The 27,507-nt window shown below is 42.5% G+C and overlaps 1 protein-coding gene across 1 annotated transcript in view; it reads right to left on the bottom strand.

Moving 5' to 3' along the window:
• LOC120883240 (multidrug resistance-associated protein 4-like) overlaps positions 1-27,507 on the bottom strand; it is a 114,067-nt gene that overhangs the window by 57,790 nt on the left and 28,770 nt on the right. Inside the window, exons 6-14 of the mRNA XM_040267269.1 lie at positions 26,759-26,922; positions 22,887-23,012; positions 20,828-21,077; positions 15,013-15,117; positions 12,235-12,324; positions 10,743-10,934; positions 7,590-7,675; positions 7,281-7,367; positions 1,592-1,688 (exon numbers count right to left, since the gene is read on the bottom strand). Of these exons, the coding sequence (XP_040123203.1) occupies positions 1,592-1,688; positions 7,281-7,367; positions 7,590-7,675; positions 10,743-10,934; positions 12,235-12,324; positions 15,013-15,117; positions 20,828-21,077; positions 22,887-23,012; positions 26,759-26,922 (1,197 nt within the window). The remainder of the gene's footprint in view (positions 1-1,591; positions 1,689-7,280; positions 7,368-7,589; positions 7,676-10,742; positions 10,935-12,234; positions 12,325-15,012; positions 15,118-20,827; positions 21,078-22,886; positions 23,013-26,758; positions 26,923-27,507) is intronic.

Genomic DNA, 27,507 nt, shown 5'->3' on the forward strand with positions numbered 1-27,507 from the left:
GCCACAGGCCTGTGGGATCTTGATAAGTGAGGGATCTGGCCACAGGCAAACAAGGGTTTAGGACACTGTTGCTGAGGCCCAGAGGCAAACAAGCCAAGACTGAAGCATCAACCAACCAGCAAGCCTGAAATATTCTCATTTATCTCCAGTCCACCAGCAACCATGCTAGGAGTTGTGGATTGAATGGTGGCCCCCCAAAAGTATGTTCAAGCCCTAAGCATGGCATCTGTGGATATGATATTATTTAGATATAGGCTCTTTGCAGATGTAATCAAGTTAAGAAGAGGTCATACTGGAACAGGGTGACCCTACATCCAGTAATACTGATGTCCTTATGAGAAGAGACCCAGACAGACACAGGGACAATGGCCATGTAACATTATAGGCAGAAACCACAGTGCTGCAGCTAGAAGCCAAGGAACACCAAGGGAAGCAGATGAGCACTAGAGGCTGGAGGGAAGGATTCTACCCTGGAGTCTTCAGAGAGAGCACGGCCCTGCCAGCGCCTGGATTTGGGACCCATAGTCTCCAGAACAGGGAAATGACAAACTTCTTTTAAGTCACCCAGTTTGCTGTGCTTTGTTACAGCAGCTCTAAGAAACTGACATCCTAGCTTAAGCCCATGCTGCTGTCTCCTCAGCTTTACTAAGACTTGTAACTGCTCTTGCTGTCCCCTCTCCAGTGCATCAGAGGACTCTTTTAACTCCCATATCAGACCACATACCTCCTCTGCTCTGGACCGTCCAAGGCTTCCACCGTACTTCCGGTCCTCTGCCCATTGCTCAGAGACCAGCTCCCTCCCGTCCCCCTGCTCACTCTCCTCAGACACGCTGGTCTTCCTGCTGTTCCTCCAACCTGCCAGGGCAGCTCCTTCCTGAGGACCCCCTGCCTCAGACCCCCTCCCCCAGGTGACTGTGTGGCTTCCACCTGCATGTCACTCAGACCCCAGGAGGCAGCAGCTCCTCAGAGAGGCCAAGATGTCACCCTTTCTGTCACATCCGTCCCCATAAGAACAGGAGCCCCATGAAGGCAGAGCCTTGTCCTCCTGCTGCACAGACTCCCACACGTATCAGGCACATAGAGACCTGGGCAGGGAGACCAGCGATGGGAGACGCCAGCAGGGAGGACGTCTCTGATCCGGGTGCTCGGCTACCCAGCCTCACTTCTGGTGCTAAAGGAAGATGCTGTTTAGCAAACTGCGTTTGACTATCACACGGTTACAAACAGGTCTTACTATCTGTAATTTCCAAATTAGTATACTTTGACTTAAATCTTGGAAGGAGAAAACAAAATCTTGTACATAAAATAGCATTATACAAATTTCATTAGAACAGTGATGACTCAATAATTCTATGGTAGCACTTTTATACACTTTAGGGTTTATGTGGCTTAAAGCATAATAGTGACATATCTATGGTCTTTGAATTCATCCTCAGATGCATGAGTACCACCAGCTCTGGGAAGAAAGGGTCAAAAAACTGAGGGAGAAGAAGAGGGCATTTATCATGAATCCTAGGAGAGTGACCTATTGAGAGGATCTGGCCTTCAACACAGTGCTAGCAAGCTCCATAGATTTCTAGAAACTACTTACGTTTTCCAATGACAGAATCTTTCTTTCAGCTTTCAGGTACCACAACTGATGAGTCACTAAAATTATGATCTTATCTTTCAAGGCTTGGCAAATACACCTACAAATATAAAAGGTATAGCATGCAAAACCACATTAATGGGGATACTGCAATGTAAAAATTTATACTTTTAAAACATAGTGAGACAAAGACAACACATAGTCAAAGATCTGTAGTTTAAATACCAAATAAATAACAAAATTTAATACAAACATAAATCAATGAATTTGGCAAGGTCTTCAAATTAATCAGCAGTAAACTTGACTCCAGCTCCACTAAAAAAAGTTCTAAAAAGCCGTCCAGTGGAGGAGGCACCAGGAGCTAAATTCTTTAACCTAAAACTCGACTTGTGTGTGTGTTAGTCGCTCAGTGGTGCCCGACCCTTTACGACCCCATGGACTGCAATCCACCAGGTTCCTCTGTCCATGAGAAAAACTCAGCTTAGCATTTATATACTTCATAAGGAAAAGCAACTGAGCAACACTGAGATTCCAAAACTCGACTGAACTAAAACACTATGTTATTTCTATGTGAGAATAGGAGAACAGGAGTCTATGTCGTACAAAAATGTGTACATTTTAAGGCAGTTTTCTATGTGATTATTTATGATTTATGATGTACAGATTAACAACAAAAATGAATAGTTTCTTGATAACCTTTGCCAGAGTGTATATTCTAGACCCTTGCCCTCAAATAATATTAGACAGAAAATGAACACTGGCATGGCCTCCATCATCCCTTCATCATTTCCAGTCCCATTCAGGAAGCAATTCTTCTTTCATTAGGACTTAACACCTTCCAAACACGGAAATGAAAGAACGGAATCCAAATGGCCCAAATCAGAGTGGAAATCAACCAACAAATCAAGACCACACCAGCTCTCTTAACCAAGACCCCTGTGTGGTCAGACCACCCAAGATGGCTCTTCTATACATCCCCTGCCTGACCAGTGCCTGCTTCAACTACAGCTCCTTACAAGACTGACCTTTCTATATGCTTGTCCCAGAGCCCAGCGAATGGCTGTTCTAGCTTTAGATCAGAAACCTCCACAATGCTTGTCAAAGGGGCAGGAGGGGCATGACCCTCTGCTCGTTTCCATGGTAATCAACAAGCCAACTGGATGACAATTCCCCTGAAACTGGTAAATACCTCCTGCCTGTTAAGAGCAATAGCTTCTGCTAAGTTTTGCTGAGGTGTAACCCAACAATCCCCTCACTATCCCTCACTTTATTTACTGTGTCCTTTCACAGTAACCCCTCAATCTGCTCCTCATTTTAAATGCAGACCCCAAGGGACTCAACCCCAGTTTCATCCCACTGGGTCCACAACCCCTCCAGGAAGTTATTGCCTGGGTCCAGGACCCTGGTGACTAGGCAGGGCACCAGAGAGGTAACCTGGGAGCCCAAGCCCTTCGCAGAGCAAATCTCAGGAACAAGGGCCAGAGCTCAGCCTGTGAATGAGTCAGATGGAGAGTCTGGAGGCAGCCGGCTGCAGCTCAGTCCGTCTCATGAGACTGATGATGTCAGACAAGCTGTTAAACTTCAGTTTCTCCATCTCAAACAACATCAATGACAACTCACCCCCATGTTCTGAGAAATCAAACCACCAATCTGCCCAGTAAAGGTCAACCCCCTTCCCCACTCCTCTCTAACCATGGGCTGTCATGTGCTTTGGACTCAGGACAGAAAAGTCCTAAGGGAACACTCTGGACACTAGGTCTCTGATCAGAAGGAAGACTCCATTGCTTCATTAAGTGCAAAAGAATTCATTTTTACCTTTTGAGATGTCTTAGTTCAATGTTTGTACCTAAGTTTCTTGACTGAGTAAGCTCTCTTCAGTCTTAGTACTAAAGCTTTTAATGTAACTGTTTCTCCTTAATTTATAATTACTTGCCAATTGTCCCTGAAAGTGGTTGTAAATCAAATCTGATGGGCTTCTATGTCCAAGACAGAGCAACCCAAAAGTTGTAAAATGTTTTCTTCCTAATATTCCATCACATATCAGTTCAGTTCAGTCACTCAGTCGTGTCCGACTCTTTGCAGCCCTATGAATTGCAGCACGCCAGGCCTCCCTGTCCATCACCAACTCCTGGAGTTCACCCAGACTCATGTGCATCGAGTCTGTGATGTCATCCAACCATCTCATCCTCTGTCATCCCCTTCTCTTCCTGCCCCCAATCCCTCCCAGCATCAGAGTCTTTTCCAATGAGTCAACTCCTCACATGAGGTGGCCAAAGTACTGGAGTTTCAGCTTCAACATCAGTCCTTCCAATAAACACCCAGGACTGGTCTCCTTTAGGATGGACTGGTTGGATCTCCTTGCAGTCCAAGGGACTCTCAAGAGTCTTCTCCAACACCACAGTTCAAAAGCATCAATTCTTTGGCACTCAGCTTTCTTCACAGTCCAACTCTCACATCCATGCATGACTACTGGAAAAACCATAGCCTTGACAAGACGGACTTTTGTTGGGAAAGTAATATCTCTGCTTTTCAATATGCTATCTAGGTTGGTCAGAACTTTCCTTCCAAGGAGTAAGCGTCTTTTAATTTCATGGCTGCAGTCACCATCTGCAGTGATTTTGGAGCCCCCAGAAATAAAGTCTGATACTGTTTCCACTGTTTTCCCATCTATTTCCCATGTAGTGATGGGACCAGATGCCATGATCTTTGTTTTCTGAATGTTGAGCTTTAAGCCAACTTTTTCACTCTCCTCTTTCACTTTCATCAAGAGGCTTTTTAGTTCCTCTTCACTTTCTGCCATAAGAGTGGTGTCATCTGCATATCTGAGGTTATTGATATTTCTCCTGGCAGTCTTGATTCCAGCTTGTGCTTCTTCCAGCCCAGCGTTTCTCATGATGTACTCTGCATATAAGTTAAATAAGCAGGGTGACAATATACAGCCTTGACATACTCCTTTTCCTATTTGGAATGAGTCTGTTGTTCCATGCCCAGTTCTAACTGTTGCTTCCTGACTTGCATATAGGTTTCTCAAGAGGCAAGTCAGGTGGTCTGGTATTCTCATCTCTTTTGGAATTTTACACAGTTTATTGTGATCCACACAGTCAAAGGCTTTAGCATAGTCAATAAAGCAGAAGTATATGTTTTTCTGGAACTCTCTTGTTTTTTTGATGATCCAGCGGATGTTGGCAATTTGATCTCTGGTCCCTCTGCCTTTTCTAAAAACCAGCTTGAACATCTGGAAGTTCACGGTTCACATATTGCTGAAGCCTGGCTGGAAACTTTTGAGCATTACTTTACTAACATGTGAGATGAGTGCAATTGTGCGGTAGTTTGAGCATTCTTTGGCATTGCCTTTCTTTGGATTGGAATGAAAACTGACCTTTTCCAGTCCTGTGGCCATGGCTGAGTTTTCCAAATTTGCTGGCATACTGAGTGCAGCACTTTCACAGCATTCTCTTTCAGGATTTGAAATAGCTCAACTGGAATTCCATCACCTCCACTAGCTCTGTTTGTAGTGATGCTTTCTAAGGCTCACTTGACTTCACATTCCAGGATGTCTGGCTCTAGTTGAGTGAACACACCATCATGATTATCTTGGTTGTGAAGATATTTTTTGTAGAGTTCCTCTGTGTATTCTTGCCACCTCTTCTTAATATCTTCTGCCTCTGTTAGGTCCATACCATTTCTATCCTTTACAGAGCAAATCTTTGCATATAAGATAGTATAAATAATTCCAAAGTGACCGATTAATGGCTTTGATTTTTTCCTAAATAATGCTTTTTATTAAGCATTATTTATTTAGCATTATTATTGAGGACTGTGGGAAGACAGAGGGCACGGACGCCCCCTGGAGGAGCAGGAGCAAAGGCAGGACCCACCTCTCACCTTCCTCCTATGTCCTGTGCACTGCTCCTGGCTCTGGACAAAGGGAGCAGTGTGAACAGCCGGACGGGGAGGGAAAGGACCCCGCAGAGCCCGCACAGCTGGACACCAAGTAAGAGGCGAGCTGGAAAGGCTGATGGGGGCAGACAGCAAAGAAGCCTGTTCTCTGTTTGAGAACCTGGAGCTGCTTCCTGAACGTGGGGTGGGGGTGGTGGTGGTGGCCTGTGAAGGCCTGGAGCAGGAGGGTGAGCTATGTAGACAGGAGGGTGTGCTGTGTAGACAGGAGGGCGTGCTGTGTAGACAGCAGTGTGGCAGTCTGATCAGGACAGACCCAAAGAGCTGATGACCAGGAGGCGAGGGTCTGGTGATGTGGGGCTGAAGCACGTCGGGATCCATAGCATGGTGAGACAGCATCAGTTTGCCTAAGGCCTCTCACCTTCTTTAGGTGACAAAACCCACTTAGTGTTCAAACATAAAGTGGTAAAACTTTAACAGCCCTGGATACAGCTTCATGGCTGAAGGAAACTTTTAATGTCAAGAAGTGTGATTCATTCACTTTTAATAAAAGCCTCCAGCTGCCACTTCTGCTTCTATTCAGCACTTACTATCCTGTATTGAAACTCTCTAAACCTTGATTCTGCTGACCTTTCCCCAGGCATCTGTCTTAACAAGCTCCACATAGAGGCAGCTTCCTCAGAGGTAGGAATGAGAGCTGGGCATCCTAGTCTCCCTTATTCTGCTCAGTGTGGTCCTTCCCCTGTTCTAGCTCACCGGCCTCCTTGTAAACCAAGAGGTTTTGTGCAGGGACATCTGTAAGAGCATCTGACTCAGTGCACACAGCAGGGTGTTAATAAGTGCAGCTGGAAGGTTCATTGGCTTTAATAAGGTGAACAGCAAGGGAACTAACTCGGGGGGAGATATGGAGGCTGTTTTAGCAAAAGCAAGTTCATGAGGCTTGCAAGGAGGCCAATCTAGACTCCATCAAAGGCCTCAGTCAGTATATGTTAAGACATATTATACACAGAAAAGCACCATAGTTGTCCTACTTCAGGGGTTCTATGCAGGGGTTCTATGACCAACCAACAGCCACTGACACCAAATTGCAGAATCAGAAATCGAGAGTCAGGATTTAAGAAAGATTCTAGATAACTAGGTTCATGTTCATGTTAACCCTATACTGTGGGTCTAAGTATTAATTCCACAAGCATCCATGAAGCGACATTAAATGATTGAAGCCATACTCTGATATCGAGCATGGCTCTGATAAGTTATTCCTGAATTCTAGACTTTGCTAAGTATTTTCAGACCTACAGAATAATAAGCATATGCTAACAGGGCCTTTCCATGGAAGCTCTATGTCAGTACTGAAAACTTTGTACCTTCTAATGTGCCTTAAATGACGAGGAAATGATGGTGGAAAACAACTGGCAGCCAATATCAGATTACAGAGTTCCACTCTATGATTTAAAAATCGGATATCATCCTTCTTATTCCTGCGGTGTGGATCCGTCCACAGCATCTGGATCCGTCAACTGCAAGTCACAGGATGGAATCTGCCATCTATCCCTGACTCCCTAAAGCATGGACTCCACTGTGCTCCACACACTGGAAGCACCTGCTGTATTTTCCTGTCCTGACCTCATCAGGATGTAAGATTTCTCTACCATGGATCTTATGTGAAGGGAAGGGAGGAACACCAGGGCAGAGGGAGCTGAGTCTCCTGGAGCACAAAGGCTTTCCTGAGCTCCCTTCCCTGATCCCTACAGGGCTCTTGGAAAGAAGAAATGATAGAAAACAGGAGCGAACTCACTGTTCGAACAATTGTCTGCCGACTTCTACGTCCACTGCGCTGAGCGGATCGTCCAGGAGGTAGATGTCTGCATCCTGATACACGGCTCTGGAAAACATAGAGAGACGTCAGGAGAGGACACTTCACACTCCCTGGGTCTCATCTCTGAATCATGATGACGTCCAGCAACTCCATGTTCCTTCCTGGAGCCCCGGGAAAGGGCCAAGACCCTGCTTCACACAGACCCACCTGGTGAACGGGGTCTGCGTGCTCATGTCCACTAGGAGCCGCGGAGGAGGAGGGGCGGATGGCAACTGAAACCCCACTCACCTGGCGAGACTGACCCGGGCTTTCTGTCCTTCACTCAGCGGGGTTCCTCCATCTCCTATCACAGTTTGATCTCCTTCCTTCAAATTCTGCAAAGTTTATAAGGAGATAGAAAAGGGAAAAAAGAAAAAGATTTAAAATGTGTTCTCCTGCCATCCTAACCTTTCAGCAGCAGTTCTCCCCACAAGTGTTTGATCAATGATAATGGGCTTATTTCATAGTGAATAATGATAACCTTGAACATTAAAAAAACAAACCTCTCAGGGTTATCTTTTCTTCACTCTGTAGTTTTTCAGAGCATTTATGCACTTGACCATTTTAAACAGATAATTATTGAGGATTGACTACATGCTAGGCATTGTTCTGGGCACAGTGAATTCAGCCACGAGGAAACAAAGTCCTACAGTTTCTTTCCATGTTGAGTGCAAGAACTAAGGATGAGAAGGAAAAGGAAGTTGAATGGAGAGTGAAGGAGGGAAGTGAGTCCACACTGGGGTGTGAGGGCTCTGTTCAGAGCGGGTGTGAGCAGATCTGAGGAGGGGGGCTCAGGCAGACCTGGAAAGGCTGCTCCTCATAGAAGGAGGGGCGGGTGCAGGGGCCACGGGGAGATGCCCAAGGGGTTCAGGACAAGGAGGCAGGAGAGCAGAGCTGAGTAAGAATGAGGGGAGTGAGGGCAGAGCCGGAGCAGGAGGAGCCCTGGGGTCACTCCAGTAAAGGAGGAAGGGGTGGACTTCTTGGGTTTTTAAGGATTCACTCCTGTGCTTTGCAGAAAACAGGCAGTAAGTGGGGAAGGGGAAGAGTGAATATAAGTAAGGAGGCTACTGGAAAAATCTAGGTGAGAGATGACTGTGGTCAGGACCAGAGTGGGAGCAGTGAGAATGGAGAGACGGGGTCACACTCCAGACACATTTGGAAGGTGTCCGTGTCCCGACCATGCGGAATAGGAGATCAGTCCATGTTTATAATGGTCAAATCATGTACAGAAGAATCACTGTGCAGCCTGGTCCTGCAGGGCCCCTTCCCACCAGACTCTGCCCCATGGACACCTGAGGGTGAGGGAGGCCCCACAACACTGCCCACATTACTGGTCCAATCAGCCCATGTGGCTACAGCAAAGCATTGACCCCCAGGAAAAAGCTGAATATCAGCCGCTGTCCCAGTTCTTCTGCAGAGATGCTCAAATGTGGGGAGAAAGAAGGGCTGAGCTTCACCAGTAAGGTAAGTTCATGAAAGAAACACCCTACCCTGGCTTTGGTCTCTGGAGTCTGATCTGGGCATCAGGGGCTGGATGTGATTAAAGTAAAGAGGAAATGCCTGAGATCTGTTTACTCCACACCCCACCTTACACCTTCATCTATCACCTGCTCTTTAAAAAATTCTTCCTTATACACTTCCTCAACTGAGGTGCAGCACAGCATGGAGGACAAGCACGGAGTCTAGAGTCATGCAGAAAGGGATCTGAACTTGAGCTGAGATGAGCTGCTTGATCCCCCAAGCCTTGGTTTTACCAACTATAAAATGAGGATGTTAATGCTGAAGACACTGATAAAGAATCAATAACTCATATACCCTCTTACACGTGTGCACACACAGGGGTGAAAGACAGAAGAAGGATCCGCACGTGGGCTCTGAATAAACAGGAGCTACTGTTCTCACTGTTGTACACGTGCTTCCCTCTTCTTTTCTTATACAGTCTCTACACCATTTAATACAATCTAGCGCATTTCTGCTAACTTGACGTTGTTTCTGCAAACACAATCTCCCATTAATAAGAACCCAAGAGAAAGAAACAGAAGCCCATTAGAGAGGCAATTCTGTTTTAACCACATTATTGCAAAATCTACTCACGTGATACAATCTATTATGTTCAAGCTGTGGTTCAAGCAAAATTACTGTTTTCTATTTCCTCAGGAAGAAGGTTTTGGAGTCTTAACTCCTCACCTCTGAAAGTCTGTCCTGGGCTCTTTCTCACAGTATAGAAGAATCTCGGATGTCCAGACTGGACTCAACAGACTCGAGGGGAGCCCTTTAACACTACTGTTCACGGATTTTTATAACCCAGGAGAGTAACATACTGTTTAATCAGTATTTACATTGTTCTTCCTTTTTGCCAAGTTACATTCCCCTCTCAAGTAAGTTCAGTTTTCATCATTCATTCACTAATGTCATCTAAATCCCAAGCTAGGGTTAAATGCTTCATTTTGTCATTTTCTATGAAACTCAATGCCATTTCTGCAAACAATCTCTCCCCCAAAGAAAAGATGCAGTATTAAGAAGAAATGTTCAAGTATTCTATTTTCTTTAAATAAAAATGCAAGTCAAAACCAAGTGGAGAGGGAAACCTAGGGACTGAAAAGGCCTGAGGAGGCACAAGCCAAGGGTCAGCGGGGAGACCTCATATGCAGGCTGCCTCCAGCAGCGCTGAAGGAGATTCCTCAGTGAGATGACTAAGGACATGTAAACAGAGCCTAGCAGGTCGATGACATTCAGGAATCTGGGTTATTTTTCAGGTGAAATAATGTGATTTTTTTCCAAAGGCTTTCCTATCTTTCAGAGAAAACTAATAATACATTTGCAGATGAACTAATCTGAGGTCTAGGATCTTCTCCAGAATAATCTGTGGTGGGGGTGGGGCTGGCAGAGGTAGAGATGCAGCGAGACTGGCCACCAGCTGCTCCTGGCTGAAGCTGGGGGTGGGTACATGAGGGTTCATTACACCATGCTCTCTATTTTTACAAAGTTTTGCAATTGTCCATTAAAAAAAGAAGTTAAAAGTGAACGAGGGAATTCCCTGGTGGTCCAGTGGTTAGGACTCTGCTCTCACTGCCAAGGGACTGAGTTCAGTCTATAGTCAGGGAACTAAGATTGTGCAAGGCGTGTGGCACAGCCCTCCATACCAAAAACAATGAATGAAATTTCACAAAATGAAACAACCACATCACCCCCCACCAAAGTTATTCTGTGACTGTTGTTATCACATCAGGATGAAAACAGCAACATGTATGCCTGCATATTTACCCAGAAGACCAGCAAATATTTTAAGCAACAATCAAAGACCTTTCAAATTAAAAAGAAATTTAAACTAACTTTAGAGTTTAAACCAACATTATCACTATTTGAAATTTAAGTATATGCAGCTCAAAAGTCATTATTCACCTTTTCCACAGCACACGCCTTTATTACTTCTTTATATCTGTCTTCATCACATTTCTTCCCAAATAAAATGTTACTCTTCACAGTTCCTGGAAACACCCAGGGCTGCTGAGAAACATATGCGATCCTCCCCTGGATGTTGACATTCCCCTGGATCAAGGGCATCTCCCCCAGCAAAGCGCTTAACAGTGATGACTGAAACAGACAGCAACACACAAATGAACAGGCAGCACTCAGGATGGAACACGACAGCTGACCCCACCCTGGCGCTTGATACAGGATAGAAACCTTTCCTTCAAAACGGGATAAAGTACTGCTCTGATGATTGTGATAAAAATAAAAATAATACCATTGGTCAAGGTAAACTAAAGGTTGATAAGGAATTTGAACAGTGTAACAATCTATGCTGCCTGAGTTTCTCCCAAATGAAGTGCTCTACTCAGCAAAGACTAATTAAGAATATTTAACATCTCTAGTAGAGCAGCCCCACAGGATGTGTAGTTCATATATCTGATGTTGTTCCTACATCCAGGATATCCTTTATTTGACAAATACTTGTTCTTATAAAGCTATATGTAGGGAATTCCCTGGTGGTCCAGAGGCTGGGACTCTGAGCTCCCTGTGCAGAGGCTGGGGTTCAATCCCTAGTCAGGGAACTAGACCTCACATGCTGCAACTAAGATCTCATGCAGTCAAATAAACAAATATTTTTTTAAAGTTATGTGTAAAGAATATATCCAAAGACGATGAACTAGAAGAACTATGAAGTGAGTTGTGTCTGCAGAGCAAAAGTCCATGATAAAGGAAATCATCACCCTTTCGTGTACATATCCCACATTTAGGTTTCTGTATGTTGTTGTACAAAACACATGAGACTAAGTAAACGTGCAAATTTCAAATGTTTTACAACACATAGATGTGTTGTGTCTGTGTCCACACATCAGAGTGCTCATTGCCCTGGGCTGAAATAACCTGCCTGTGTATCTGTCTCACCCCAGAACCTGGTTGCTCTGGAGCAGAGGCATTGAGCCCTGGCTCATGTCTGTACCTTTAGCCCCAGCATGTGGCTGCACATTCACTACACGTGCCCTGATAGGACCAAGTCAGGTCACGTGAGGAAATGCTCAGAGCTTCCTGGAAGAACCTGCACCACCTCCAGACTTCCTGGAGGGGCCACTGTGACAAAAAGAAATCCCCATTGTCTCCATCCATTCTGAACAGCTGTCACATCAATAATTTCCTTCACTGAGATGTTCACTGCTTGACACATGGTTCCCAACTGGGCAATGTGAAGTACCAAGAAGGAGAACGCAGTGTGCATTTATTCAGATTTATTTGCCAGGAAACCTCGCAAAATGAATGCGCCATAGAACACACCTAGAGAAACACTGTTCTAGACACACTGAATTTAAACTGAGTCACACTCAGCTCTGGGCTCCACTCTAAAAATATAACAGGGGCTGTTATCAAGCTGCCAAAACGCATCAGAACGTACCTTTCCTGCGCCCACAGGTCCAACCACAGCTAACAGTTCACCAGGTCTGACAGTAAAGGAAAGGCCTTGTAGGGCTGGGGTTCCTGATTCCTGCAAATGAAAGTTACAAAAATGTACCCATTTCAATAAAGTAACACAAATTACTTCAAATACTGGGGAAAATACCATAAGAGTTATTGAAATGCTAACATAGCCCGCATTTTCTCATTTTAAGACATCGTGTTTTACAGGTCTTTTCATCCACTCCTATCTTTTGGGGAATTGAAACAGCTTTAGTTGCCTTAGGAAGGCTTCTTTTACCAGATTTCCATATGGACTCAGGTGTAGACACCCACAGAATTTAAGGAGCTGCAATGACAAGGAACCTGCTTGAAATGCAAACTGAATGATGTACATAAGCTTATTAAAATAATGTACTTACTATTCAGTGTGGGAGGTTTTTACCACTTACCCTTTTTCATAGTCCCTCTAGTATTCTTGCCTGGAAATTCCATGGACAGAGGAGCCTGGCAGGCTACAGTCCATGGGTTTACAAAGAGTCTGATACACTGAGCCACTGAACACGCACACAATGATCTTTGGTTTTAAATATAAGGTGGAAGCAGAAGAACGTAGTGCGCCTGGTCCTATACTAATAAACACTGTAATTTGAAATCTCCATTAATCTCCCCATTTTCATTTGATAAAGAAAAAAATCTCAGTAACACTCAGCAAGAAGGGGACACTTTACATAATAAAATCACTCTTGGTAAATTAACTCTTGTAAATAATGGTCTAATTTCACGAGAGCTCTAATTTAACACCAATAACACCCAAAAAAAAAATGGGGAATAAGGAAATTTATGACATTGAGAGTCAGAGGAATAAAGCCTCAGTTTCATACATGTTACATGCATTACCTGTCCTGGCTAAACAGGGACGATAAAGTCCCTCTACTGTAAGGAAAACAAAACCATGGAAATGCATTTAACAGCACACAATCCAATATGAGGAAGAAGGACAATTACTCATCATGCCAATCACAGGTCACATTCCTGGGAGACTTGAGGGTATGTGTACTTCTTTACATATCCTAAGTGTTAAGAAAATTGTCAGTAACTGTTATGTTTAAAAACACATACACAGTGGTTACATGTAATTCAGTAAAATGCCCAAAAGCCTAAAACCATAGAGTCTGTATAAAAAAGTCTAGATAATCTTCAAAATGAAAGATTTCTTTGTAAACAGCTGAACTGATAATAAGGCAATCATATACTAAAAATAATAATTAATTTTCATCACTGAAACAAAGTTTCAGATTTTAGGAATGAAAAATCAGTAAGAAGCTAGGTTTTAATATACGAGAAGCATTTGTTTAAACTTCTCCACTCCTTTCTTCGTGTTGACACTTAGGGTTCCTAGTTTACTACTTTTCGCTCAGGTGTGACTACAAAACAATGAACCACATACAATCATCATCCCTGTCCTCTCCTCTCATAGTTTGTCAGGACAGGACATTGAGTTCCCTCCCTGTTCAGGCTTCAGGCAGGCACTACTCCGCCATGACCAGAAGGGGACAGCACTCGACATCTCAGAGGCACTGGATCCCCTCCCCTCCTAGTTACCCAGGATCAGGGGACACTGACTCAACAAGGATCATCAGCTGAGCCCTGACTCTGTCCAGACACAGTTGGAAACCCCTGTTCCATGAGATCTGGAGGCTCACACAGGACCATTTATTTTAGAGCTTAAAGACAGACCAAATCCCACCATTTCATGAATGAGACCTGGGTCCCTGAGACTTCCCCCCATCTGCCCACTTGGCTGTCTGGGGGAGCAGGTTACAGAGTCTCCTGCCTCCCAACCCAGCAGGGGCTTCATTCAGACTCAGCTTCTCTCCAAAACCCCAGTGTCTGTGCCCCTCTCCCTCCCGAGGGCTCCCTCACCCATGGCCTAAACTACCCTCCTGTGGTGTGGGTTCAGTTTTCCTGACTAATCCACACTGACATGGGAGGGTGTGCTCAGAGGACCATGGAACCAGGTTGCAGGAGAGCATTTCAATTGTCGATAAAGGGGCTGCAATACTTGAGAGCAAATTCTTCTGCTTTCCCTGTGTGCCTGAATATTATAAATAAACCAAGTGTTGGAACATTGCCAGTTCTCCATGTCAGCTTCCATATAGTGAAAGCTTTAAACGGAATCACTGGGGCTCACGATGACCACCTGCTGTCTCCTCCTGTCTCTGGCTGCCACCAAAGTAGCTAGAAGCTTCCAGAAGATTAGGATGGGGGAGCCACACCCTACCCCACAGCCAAGATCCAGATTACAGCCTCACTCCGTGTGTAGTAAGATGGTCTGTGAAGATCAGTATACAGAAAAGGTACATTGATTCCCCAAAGGCTGTTGTCTCTAACAACTTGTTGTGTATTTGTTAACCCACATCATACTGCAGTATTTTGTATGTCCAATCCTGTAAATTCTAACATTACGAATGTATGTAATTTAAATTCAAGATGTGCTAATACTTTAAACCTCTGTTGAAAATGAGAGAGAGAAAAAAAAAAAAAGAAAATGAGAGAGAGAACAACCTGTCAGATGTCAACCTGTCTTAGGCTGATTTTATACTTAATCTCCAGTAGTTGCAAACCTTATTCCTGATTTTGAGAAGCTTTATAACATAGTTTCAGTATACAAGTAAGTCACATTTTACACCATGTGTAAAACCTCAAAATTTTCTTATGAATCTATGTCACAGTTGTCTTATTAGCAGTCATGATCCTGAGGTGGAGGACTTGTTACCTTATCCCAAAAAGCAGTTAAATCTTGCACGTCCACAATTGTTTCACCATCTGATGGCAGCAGCTGATGATCATGCGGTGGTATCTCTTCGAGTAACAGGAAGTCCTAGACAGAAAGGAAAAACAGACAGTTTAGTTTGCTGGATGAAAGCACAAACAAACATAACTTCTTTCCTGGAATTTATAACAAACTTCATATAGCCAACACAGCATTTTCCAACTACACTTAAAGTGCTGGTTTACATCAGAACACACTGAATAATATACAGAATAAAATATACAGTACATCATATATATAGCAATATAGTGAATACAGGATACATAGAGTATTTTTTATATATAGGTTTGTGTGTGTATATAATACACACACAAAATATATATGGGTGTGTGTGTATATATATATGTGCGTGTGTGCGTGCGTGCGTGCGTGTGTGTGTGTGTGTGTGTGTAATATGAAGAGTTTCAGACCGTGAGGAAAGTTGTAAGTTTCTCAATAAGTGGACTAGTTTTTCCTCAAGGAGAAAGCCTGGCTCCAAACTCCAGCACATTTAGAACCTGCAGCCAGAAGGAACTCTGAGATGATAAAAAATCTTAATGTTACCTGTAGGGACTTATATAGTCCCCTGATCAGACCTCTAGCACTCCATACTCTGCAGGCTCAGACACTTTTGGTTCCTCAAATGCATGAATCCCCTTCTCATGCACTAAAAGCCTTCATTACATCACCTTCTCCAGGAAAATGAGAAGCATCAGCCTCCCACCTCCCCCAGCCCTACACACGGAATTCTCCAGGTAATTTCCTCAGCCTTCCCAGGAAACACGACCTCCAAAATTACACCAGTGACTCTGCCAAAGCACTTCATGGCACCTCAGATTTTTCCTTCCAAGGACTAATGACACACAAATGTGCATCCACCGTGAGTTTCACTATTTGATTCTATTTTAACCCCTCACTTGTTAAAATATACATTCCAAGCAGGAAGGACTTCTCTGCATGTGCTTACCTGCCACTGTACATACTCATCTAGCCTGCTCCAGACTTCAGGTAGGTAGTATTCAATTATTTTGTGAAGTGATGAAATAGGTGGATAAATTTCAAATTTACTCCCCCGCACCCCACCAAAAGTCTAGCATAAATTAAGACAAGGTTTTCCTCTCAAATTATTTTAATCTCAGCAACATCCTGTCGTATTTTATATTTGCTAAAATACCTGGTGACTCTGTGTGTTTCTTGCTACAACTAGGGCAATGTTTCCCAGGTTTGGCTTATTTTCAGATGCATGGAACACTGACTAAAGACATAGATAACTTGGGCCCTAGCAAAAACCTAGTGAATCAGAAACACCAAGGTGTGCTTTTTAAAGGCCTTCAGGGGATTCTGATGATCTAGAGAAATAAAAAATTTTTAAGCATTGCAGAAATTATATGGGCTGAATAAGAGTCTAATATGTAAAAGGAAAAAATAGTTCAACAATTATTTCTACTCACCTTGGAACAATTTGTCATGCTTCTCATCATGCTTATTCTTGGCCATTGGGCCCACCTTTACTGAAAATAACTATTGCCTAAAAGATCTCTAAATTCCTAGACCATCATCCCGCCAGAAAATGTATGAACATGAGAGAAAATCTAGGTTTCTTGCTCATATCAATGATGTTTAATCAGGACACAAGGGATCCTGACAAAGCCCCAGGAAAATTCAAAGTTCTCAGCAGGTTATAATTTTAATGTTATCATACACATCTAGATGGAAAGGAATTTTAAGCCTCAGACACTGTTCAGGTACATTTTGGTGGAAAAGAAATAAAAAATCCTACTCAAGTATTTTTGAGCACAATACTCCGAAAACTCTGCAGTTCCCCTTTCATGCATCCCCTTTAAGTGCCTCACATAACTGATGTGAGAATCAGTTACCACTGTCTCCACTATAACCATGCTTAATAGTTAGGCATCTGCAGGAGCCTAGACATCATGGAGCTGGAAGATCACTTCAGTTGCACGTTTTCTGAGCATCGGCTGTTCATGAGGAGTACAAAGATGAACAAGGCACTGTAGCTGCCTTTTAGATAAGTCTGGAGTTCAGGGAAGGAGAGAAATCCACAAACACGTGGCTTAGTCAGGACAAAGTCACATCCAGGAGCTCAAAGAAAGAGATGTAGGGCCACAGATGATGAAAGCCACACTTAATGAGAGATTCCACATGCCAGAACATACTAACAAGGCAATGCAAGAAACCAGGCTTTGGGCAGAACCCTAGTTCTGTCACTTACAAGAGATGAAAAGACGGGTGAACTATTTCATCTGTTATAGGACCTTTTTCCTTACCTGTAAAATGGGGACACTTATGCTTAGCCCATTCAATTGATGTCAGGATTCTATTTCTGTTGTCATTTCATTACAGTAAATCAAAGGTACATCATTGGTAACAACAGAAACAACACTGCATAGGAGATAATCCAAAATATATTCATCTTTCTTACCTGAAATTTTATGCCTGTTGATCAGTAACTCCCTATTTCCCTTTAGCTTTGATTCTGATTCTATGAGTTTGATTATTTTTGATACCTCTTACAAGCAGAATCATACAGCATGTGTCCTTACATGACTAGCTTATGTCACTCATCATGTCTTCAAGGTTCATCCATGTTGTTGCTATTGCAGAGTTTCCTTTGTTCCTAACACTGAATGATATTCCGCTTTATGTACACACTCACTTTTTACTCATTCACCCACCAGCGAACATTCAGGTAGTTTCCACATCTTGGCTATTATGAGTAGCATTGCAATGAACATGGGAGTACATATATCTTTTGAAAAGGTATCTCTTATTTCATTTTATTTGGGAAAATACCTAGAACTGGAATTGTTGGACCATATGGTAGTTCTTTGGAGAAGGCAATGGCACCCCACTCCAGTACTCTTGCCTGGAAAATCCCATGGATGGAGGAGCCTGGTGGGCTGCAGTCCATGGGGTGGCTAAGAGTCAGACACGACTGAGCGACTTCACTTTCACTTTTCACTTTCATGCATTGGAGAAGGAAATGGCAACCCACTCCAGTGTTCTTGCCTGGAGAATCCCAGGGACGGGGAAGTCTTGTGGGCTGCCGTCTATGGGGTCGCACAGAGTCGGACACGACTGAAGCGACTTAGCAGCAGCAGCATGGTAGTTCTTTGGGCTTCCCAGGTGGCTCTAGTGGTAAAGAACCCATCTGCCAATGAAGGAGACAAAAGAGAAGCAGGTTCTGAAGGTCTTAATGATCTGGATAACTGCAATGGTGTGATCACTCACCTAGAGCCAAACATCCTACAGTGTGAAGTCAAGTGAGCCTTGGAAGCATTACTAAGAACAAAGCTAGTGGAGCTGATGGAATTCCAGCTGAGTCACTTCAAATCCTAAAAGATGATGCTGTTAAAGTGCTGCACTCAAAATGCCAGCAAAGTTGGAAAACTCAGCAGTGGCCACAGGACTGGAAAAGGTCAGTTTTCATTCTGACCCCAAAGAAGTGAAAGTCGCTCAGTCAAGTCTGACCCTTTACAACTCCATGGACTGTACAGTCCATGGAATTCTCTAGAATACTAGAGTGGGTAGCCTTTCCCTTCTCTATGGGATCTTTCCAACCAAGGGATCAAACCCAAGTCTCCTGCATTGCAGGCAGATTCTTTACCAGCTGAGCCACCAGGGAAGCCCAATCCCTAAGAAAGACAAGGTCAAAGAATGTTCAAACTACTGCACAATTGTGCTCATTCCACATGCTAGCAAAGTAATGTTCAAAATCCTTCAAGCTTCAGCAGTATGTGAACTGAGAAATTCCAGATGTACAAACTGGATTCGGAAAAGGTAGAGGAACCAGAGGTAAATTGCCAATATCTGTTGGATCATAGAAAGAGCAAGAGAATTCCAGAAAAACATCAACTTCTGCTTCACTGACTATTATAAAGCCTTTGACTGTGTGGATTACAACAAACTGTGAAAAATTCTTAAAGAGATGGGACCAGACCATCTTACCTGCCTCCTGAGAAACCAATATGCAGGTCAAGAAGCAACAGTTAAAACCAGACATGGAACAACAAACTGGTTCAAAATTTGGAAAGAAGTACGTAAAGCCATATATTGTCACTTTGCTTATTTAAATTATATGCAGAGCACATTATGTGAAATGCTGGGCTGGATGAAGAATAAGCTGGAATCAAGATTGCCAGGAGAAATATCAATAACCTCAGATAGGCAGATGACATCACCCTAATAGTAGAAAGTGAAGAGGAACTAAGGAGCCTCTGGATGAAAGTGAAAGAGGAGAGTCAAAAAGTTGGCTTAAAACTCAACATTCATTGTCGGGTAGTGTTTAACAGGAGGATTCCTACATGCTGTTTCTCATAAATCCTCTGTTCCTTATCAGCTTCTGCCAGAGGTAAGTAAAACTGCACTCAGCTCTCAGGACTAAGGTCATTTTGTGAGACAGGCTTGGGTCTCCTTTAGTAAACATTCTCTTTGCAACAAAACTGCTTAGTCTAGCCTCCCCCTCCCCTGCTTTTTCTTGACATATGGATTGTCTCCTTACCTTGTGACCATTATTATCCCTTGTTCCCTTGGTAACGGTTACTGTATGTTTGGTTTTCTGATCTTTATCATTGTCGGAAGAACTTTCTTGTACTACAGCCTATATATGCTCACAGAAAAATCATTAAAGCATTTTTGTTCCATCAGACTTTGGGTCCCCGTGTCTTTCTTTCTTTCTTCTCTCTCTCTGTCTCTCTCTCTGTCTCCCTCCCTCCAGCTCTCTCTTTCACTTTCTTATCGTCAACTCCGGACTGCCAGGTCCCGGTCCATTAAAGGACCCCAACAATTCAGAAAACTAAGATCATGTCATCCAGTCCCATCACTTTATGGCAAATAGATGAGAAAACATGCAAACAGTGAGAGGCTTTACTTTTGGGGCTCCAAAATCACTGCGGATATGAAATTAAAAGACGCTTGCTCCTTGGAAGAAAAGCTATGACCAACCTAAACAGCTTAGAGATTAAAGTGTCTGCCTACAATGCGAGAGACCCAGGTTCGATCCCTGGGTCAGGAAGATCTCCTGGAGAAGGAAATGGCAACCCACTCCAGCATTCTTGCCTGGAGAATCCCATGGACGGAGGAGCCTGGTGGGCTGCAGTCCACGGGGTTGCAAAGAGTCGGACATGACTGAGCGACTTCACTTTCAAATAGCAGAGGTGTCACTTTGCTGACAAAGGTCCATATAGTCAAAGCTCTGTTTGCTGCTCCTGCTTTTAGATATTTCAATCACCCTGCAGTCATCACTGCACATCAAGAGCTTGTGCCCCTGCTACTGCCTCCCGTAAACCAACAGGGATCTTATGATATTTGTAATGCACTCTATATAAGAAGTGGAGAAGGCAATGGCACCCCACTCCAGTATTCCTGCCTGGAAAATCCCATGGACGGAGAAGCCTGGTAGGCTGCAGTCCATGGGGTTGCAAAGAGTTGGACATGACTGAGCGATTTCTTTCACTTTTCACTTTCTTGCCCTGGAGAAGGAAATGGCAACCCACTCCAGTGTTATTGCCTGGAGAATCCCAGGGATGGCGGAGGCTGGTGGGCTGCCATCTCTGGAGTCACGCAGGGTCGGACACAACTGAAGCGACTTAGCAGCAGCAGCTATATAAGAAGATAGGGGAGTATGTATGACATTTTGGAAAGACTGCCCGCTTTGGCAGTGAGAGTTAAATGTCACCAAACTGGCACATAGTGACACCAAATAAGGTGTTGTTCATAAAGTTCACCTACAACTAAAAAAAGTTGCTTTTCAACAAACCTTGATTCTGTTGATGCTGACAGCGGCCTCTGACACCTTCTCGATGGCCATGGGGAAGTAGAGGGTGCCTGTAAACCTCACAGTCTCGAACAGCATCACCACCAGAAACACTTGGCTGGCTGTGATCACGTTGTCAAGGACCACAGCAATGATGAAGGTGATAAAAATCATGATTTTGCTGGCAGCAAAAAAAATTGCCAAATTCGTTCCTCTAAGGTAGGAACTTTTCAGAATCTTGGAAATTTCATCCCTGAAAGAGAGTAGGAAATAGGTTTTAAAAGGAACACCAATATCAACCCATGAATTCAGTGTCCTGAGTGAGTGGCCCCTTTCTAGGCAGTGGACACAGATTAAGATAAACCATCCCTTATATCACAGAGATGCTACACAGTGTACACCTGGGGGTCTGCCCTCACACCAGGACCACACACTGCATCACCACTTTACTCTTCCAACTAAAAGCATCCTTAATGTCACACTTTTAAACATTTTGGGTCAATCAGATTGGATTTGAATATTCATTCAACAAGCATTTGTAATCACAAGTCATGCGCCAGGTACCTTGAGAATGTCTAAGACAAAGCCTGTCCCCGCAGGAGCTCATGAACTTGTTGGGGGAGAGAATAAGCAACCAAAAATTGTGAGACACCAAGACATTAGCCAGGCAGCCAGCACAGCCCCTGCGGGAGTACAGAGCAGAGGCATATATCCCAGAGCAGTGGAGTCAGGGCAAGTCACAGACACATGGAACCTCAGATGAGCTGCAGTCAGTCAGGGCTGGCAGAGGCCAGAGAAGAGGGATGAGAATGTATCCCCAGCAGAGGCAGGGGCACCCACAAAGGTGAAAAGTGAGAGGTGATAGGGAGCACCCTGAGAATTCTAAGCACCCTGGGCTCGAGTATAAACACTCATCAGATATTTAACTGAAAGATGAAAGAAATTCTACAAATATGAAGCAGAGCAAAGCCCCAGTATTTTCAAGGAATACTACTCAACAATAAAAGGAACCAGATATTTATACATGAAACAACTTGGATGAGTCTCTAGGGAATTCTTCTTAGTGAATAAGGTCAATCAAAAATGGTAACATACTGTATGGTATTATTTAGATAACATTCTTTAAAAATGACAAAATTATAGAAATAGAGACCAGACCAGTGATTGACACAGGTTAAGGATGTGGTAGGGACAGAAAAAAGTAGGTGTGTAATCCTGGTCCTGATGAAAATATTTTGTATTTTCCCTGTATAGTTGTTAACGTTCTGTTGCAATATTGCACTATAAGTGTTTCTGGAAATTACCACTGAGGGAAACTGAGCAGTGGATACATGGGAGGTCCCTGTACTATAAGCAACTGCATATGAATCTATGATTATCTAAAAATAAAAACAATTACAATTTTAAAAAACCGAATATTTCCATGGCTGTTTGGAATGAAAAATACTGATTTCATAAAGTTGGGCCTGATACAGTGATACCCAGCCTTTATAATCTCCCCTTTGTGCTACATTAACATAAATTACAGCTTTAGTTTAAATATCATCTCAAATACTAAAGTTTTATAATTATTGCTTATTTGGGATTTGCAGTATTAAGAATATATTATGAATATCATTTCTGTATCAGTTCAGTTGCTCAGTCGTGTCCGACTCTTTGCAACCTCATGAATCGCAGCACGCCAGGCCTCCCTGTCCATCACCAACTCCTGTATAAGAAGCATATATATTTTTTTTTCTTTTTTTTTTTTTTTTCCTTTAAGAACATGGTAAATGAGAAAATTCCCTGGTGGTTAGGACTCTGCACTTTCATTGCCTAGGGCCTGAGTTCAATCCCTGGAACTAAGATTCCACAAGCCATCTGGTGTAGATATATATATGGTAAATGAGAAAGCAGGTTAAAATTATGTCCCCACTATCTACTTAACCCCACTGCCACATACGGGAGTGGGGTATAGTTAAGTTTACATTAATGTGAAAACTTGGTAAGACTCCTAAATTCATTCAGTAAAAATAGGAAATAAAAAAGCACAAAATGTGACTTGATATATATGAAAACTTACCTTCTCAATCTGGTAATAAGGTCTGTAAATGACTTTTCCCAAGCATACATTTTTATTGTTCTGATGCCAGTTATGACTTCACTCATAGTCTTGATCCTGTTGTCTGTGAGATCTGCAGTCTTACTCCTGAGGGGACAGACATGAGAGATGAGTCTCAGTGACCACAGCCCAGGTTTCCATAGCAGCAGCAGAGGGCACAAGCAGAGAACAGGGATTAAATGATTCCCTACAGCTCTTTTGAGCTGAAAACACAGACAAATGTACAAATGGAGAAATAAAAAAAAAATTTCAATTAGAAATTCAAACATTCAGCCAAATTCAACATATAACTTAGAAAACTTGTAGTAATGTATAATAAAGTCCTGAAATGAAACAGATACAGACTGTCTGCTCAAGGAGGTCACAACTGGGCAGGGAAGGCAGAAAAGACCTTGACTCTAACAGGAAGACAATGTTTGTGCTGTAATAAAATAGGATTAAAGTGCTAGGGGCAGATAAGATGGAACTGTTAATTCCACTGGGAAAGGAGAACAAGAAAAGCTTCAGAGACCCAGTAGCATTAGAACAGGGGCTCAAAGGATAAGGAACATCTCTCCACAGCAAAGAGAACAAAGGAAATTCCAAGCATAGAAAAATACACATATAGGCACCAACAAACAACCCTCAATGTATTTCTAACAACACAACATCTCCATCACCTGACTACCTAAACAATGACCCACCTCAAACTCTCTGTGATCTGCTTCAGGTGTAACTCATTACCATTAGGCTCTTCATCATCAGCCACTTATCAATTACATATACCACTGGGACTATGGGGCTTTATAAAGACATAATTAAGACTACAGGCCAATATCACTGATGAACATAGATGCAAAAATCCTCAACAAAATTCTAGCAATCAGAATCCAACAACACATTAAAAAGATCGTACACCATGACCAAGTGGGCTTTATCCCAGGGATGCAAGGATTCTTCAACATCCGCAAATCAATCAATGTAATTCACCACATTAACAAATTGAAAAATAAAAACCATATGATTATCTCAATAGATGCAGAGAAGGCCTTTGACAAAATTCAACATCCGTTTATGATAAAAACTCTCCAGAAAGCAGGAATAGAAGGAACATACCTCAATATAATAAAAGCTATATATGACAAACCCACAGCAAACATTATCCTCAATGGTGAAAAATTGAAAGCATTTCCCCTAAAGTCAGGAACAAGACAAGGGTGCCTACTTTCACCACTACTATTCAACATAGTTCTGGAAGTTTCAGCCACAGCAATCAGAGCAGAAAAAGAAATAAAAGGAATCCAAATTGGAAAAGAAGAAGTAAAACTCTCACTGTTTGCAGATGACATGATCCTCTACATAGAAAACACTAAAGACTCTACCAGAAAATTACTAGAGCTAATTAATGAATATAGTAAAGTTGCAGGATATAAAATCAACACACAGAAATCCCTTGCATTCCTATACACTAATAATGAGAAAGTAGAAGAAGAAATTAAGGAAACAATTCCATTCACCATTGCAACAAAAAGAATAAAATACTTAGGAACATATCTACCTAAAGAAACTAAAGACCTATATACAGAAAACTATAAAGCACTGATGAAAGAAATCAAAGAGGACACTAATAGATGGAGAAATATACCATGTTCATGGATAGGAAGAATCAATATAGTGAAAATGAGTATATTACCCAAAGCAATTTACAAATTCAATGCAATCCCTATCAAGATACCGGCGATATTTTTCACAGAACTAGAACAAATAATTTCAAGATTTGTATGGAAATACAAAAAACCACGAATAGCCAAAGCAATCTTGAGAAAGAAGAATGGAACTGGAGGAATCAATTTGCCTGACTTCAGGCTCTACTACAAAGCCACAGTCATCAAGACAGTATGGTATTGGCACAAAGACAGAAATATAGATCAATGGAACAAAATAGAAAGCACAGAGATAAATCCACATACATATGGACACCTTATCTTTGACAAAGGAGGCAAGAATATACAATGGAGTAAAGACAATCTCTTTAACAAGTGGTGCTGGGAAAACTGGTCAACCACTTGTAAAAGAATGAAGCTAGATCACTTTCTAACACCGCACACAAAGATAAACTCAAAATGGATTAAAGATCTAAATGTAAGACCAGAAACTATAAAACTCTTAGAGGAGAACATAGGCAAAACACTCTCCGACATAAACCACAGCAGGATCCTCTATGATCCACCTCCCAGAATTCTGGAAATAAAAGCAAAAATAAACAAATGGGATCTAATTAAAATTAAAAGCTTCTGCACAACAAAGGAAAACATAAGCAAAGTGAAAAGACAGCCTTCTGAATGGGAGAACATAATAGCAAATGAAGCAACTGACAAACAACTAATCTCAAAAATTCACAAGCAACTCCTAAAACTCAATTCCAGAAAAATAAACGACCCAATCAAAAAATGGGCCAAAGAACTAAATAGACATTTCTCCAAAGAAGACATACGGATGGCTAACAAACACATGAAAAGATGCTCAACATCACTCATTATTAGAGAAATGCAAATCAAAACCACAATGAGGTACCACTTCACACCAGTCAGAATGTCTGCGATCCAAAAACCTGCAAGCAATAAATGCTGGAGAGGGTGTGGAGAAAAGGGAACCCTCCTACACTGTTGGTGGGAATGCAAACTAGTACAGCCACTATGGAGAACAGTGTGGAGATTCCTTAAAAAATTGCAAATAGAACTGCCTTATGACCCAGCAATCCCACTGCTGGGCATACACACGGAGGAAACCAGAATTGAAAGAGACACATGTACCCCAATGTTCATCGCAGCACTGTTTATAATAGCCAGGACATGGAAACAACCTAGATGTTCATCAGCAGATGAATGGATAAGAAAGCTGTAGTACATATACACAATGGAGTATTACTCAGCCGTTAAAAAGAATACATTTGAATCAGTTCTGATGAGATGGATGAAACTGGAGCTGATTATACAGCGTGAAGTGAGCCAGAAAGAAAAACACCAATACAGTATACTAACACATATATATGGAATTTAGAAAGATGGCAATGATGACCCTGTATGCAGGACAGCAAAAAAGACACAGATGTGTATAGCGGACTTTTGGACTCAGAGGGAGAGGGAGAGGGTGTGATGATTTGGGAGAATGGCATTGAAACATATATAATATCATGTAAGAATCGAATTGCCAGTCTATGTCTGATGCAAGATATGGCACGCTTGGGGCTGATGCACGGGGATGACCCAGAGAGATGTTGTGGGGAGGGGGGTGGGAGGGGGGTTCATGTTTGGGAACGCATGTACACCTGTGGTGGATTCATGTCAATCTATGCCAAAACCAATACAGAATTGTAAAGTAAAAATTAAAAATAAATTAATTAATTAAAAAAAAAAAAGACTGATCTTGCCCTTGGGACACTGATAATTAAAAACACTGAATTATAAACAAGACAAAAACATACATACCTGAAAATGGCTCTAACATAAACATAACAAAATAATGTAGCTAGAAAATGGCCTGTATATTATATAAAAGTATTAGTACTTTTAATAATGTTTAAATAATTTTGACATCAGTGAATTCTGCTTAACGCCACTATTTATTTGGTTACAATGTTGGTGAAAGTCAGCAAATTTTGTCACTTTTACCCTTAAAGGTCAGCCTTCAGCTTGAGGCTGGAGCTTCCACTGGCTAAGTCTGAGGCATCTACAACCCATGCAACAAAGAGACAAAAGAAGACATTTCTTGTTGTTTTTGAACAAAAGCATCAAGCAGACTGCAGGTGCTACCAGTTACACATCACCAATTTTTGAAATCAGTGTTTCTCTTACCGGAGTGATGAAAACAATTTCCCAAAGCAGCTTTGCAAAAGCAGAAGAATGATGAGGACTGCCATCCCAGCAAGACATGATATTCCTATTTCCATACAGAGCAGGGCGGTCACTGCAATAGCCTGTAGCGGCCCCACCCACAGGTAGTGCAAGAACGTTGTTACCTTAAAAGAGAAGGACAAAGCCTTCTTAGGATGATATGAAAACAAAACCAGTAAAGACCCATTATAGAAATAATATGCTTGAAAAGAATAGACAGGAACCTAAACAGGAATGATCTCAATGGGTTTTAAAACTGCTGAAGCAGAAACTCAAACATCTACCCCAGATGATGGTGTTCTGGGGCAACACAGGGCTGGCTTCAGAGACATCCAGGAAGAACCAGAGCAGCAGGAATGAAGAAAATGTTGATTTTGTCTACACCACATATGAGCTCAGGACTTCCTCAAACTCTCTGTCCCAATATTCAGTCCCCATCTCTCTCTAGCATCCCAGGAAAACCTATTATATGGTACCTACCACATTCTCCATTAACTACTTGTGTATTTACCTTCCTGACAGGCTGTGGCTTCTCCAGGAAAGAAATAGTTTTCATCCCTGAAAGTGGGTAGGGGGATCTTACTTCATATTTGATGAATGAATAACTGAAAGAGAAGTGTCTAGTGCAATACAGATCTGAGCAACAGCTACAACACCGTGGGTTACATGATCTACTCATAAGATAAAATGAGTGTGGTGAGATAGCAGAG

This window comes from Oryx dammah, unplaced genomic scaffold, assembly GCF_014754425.2.
Source record: "Oryx dammah isolate SB20612 unplaced genomic scaffold, SCBI_Odam_1.1 HiC_scaffold_24, whole genome shotgun sequence".
Lineage (NCBI taxonomy): Eukaryota > Metazoa > Chordata > Mammalia > Artiodactyla > Bovidae > Oryx > Oryx dammah.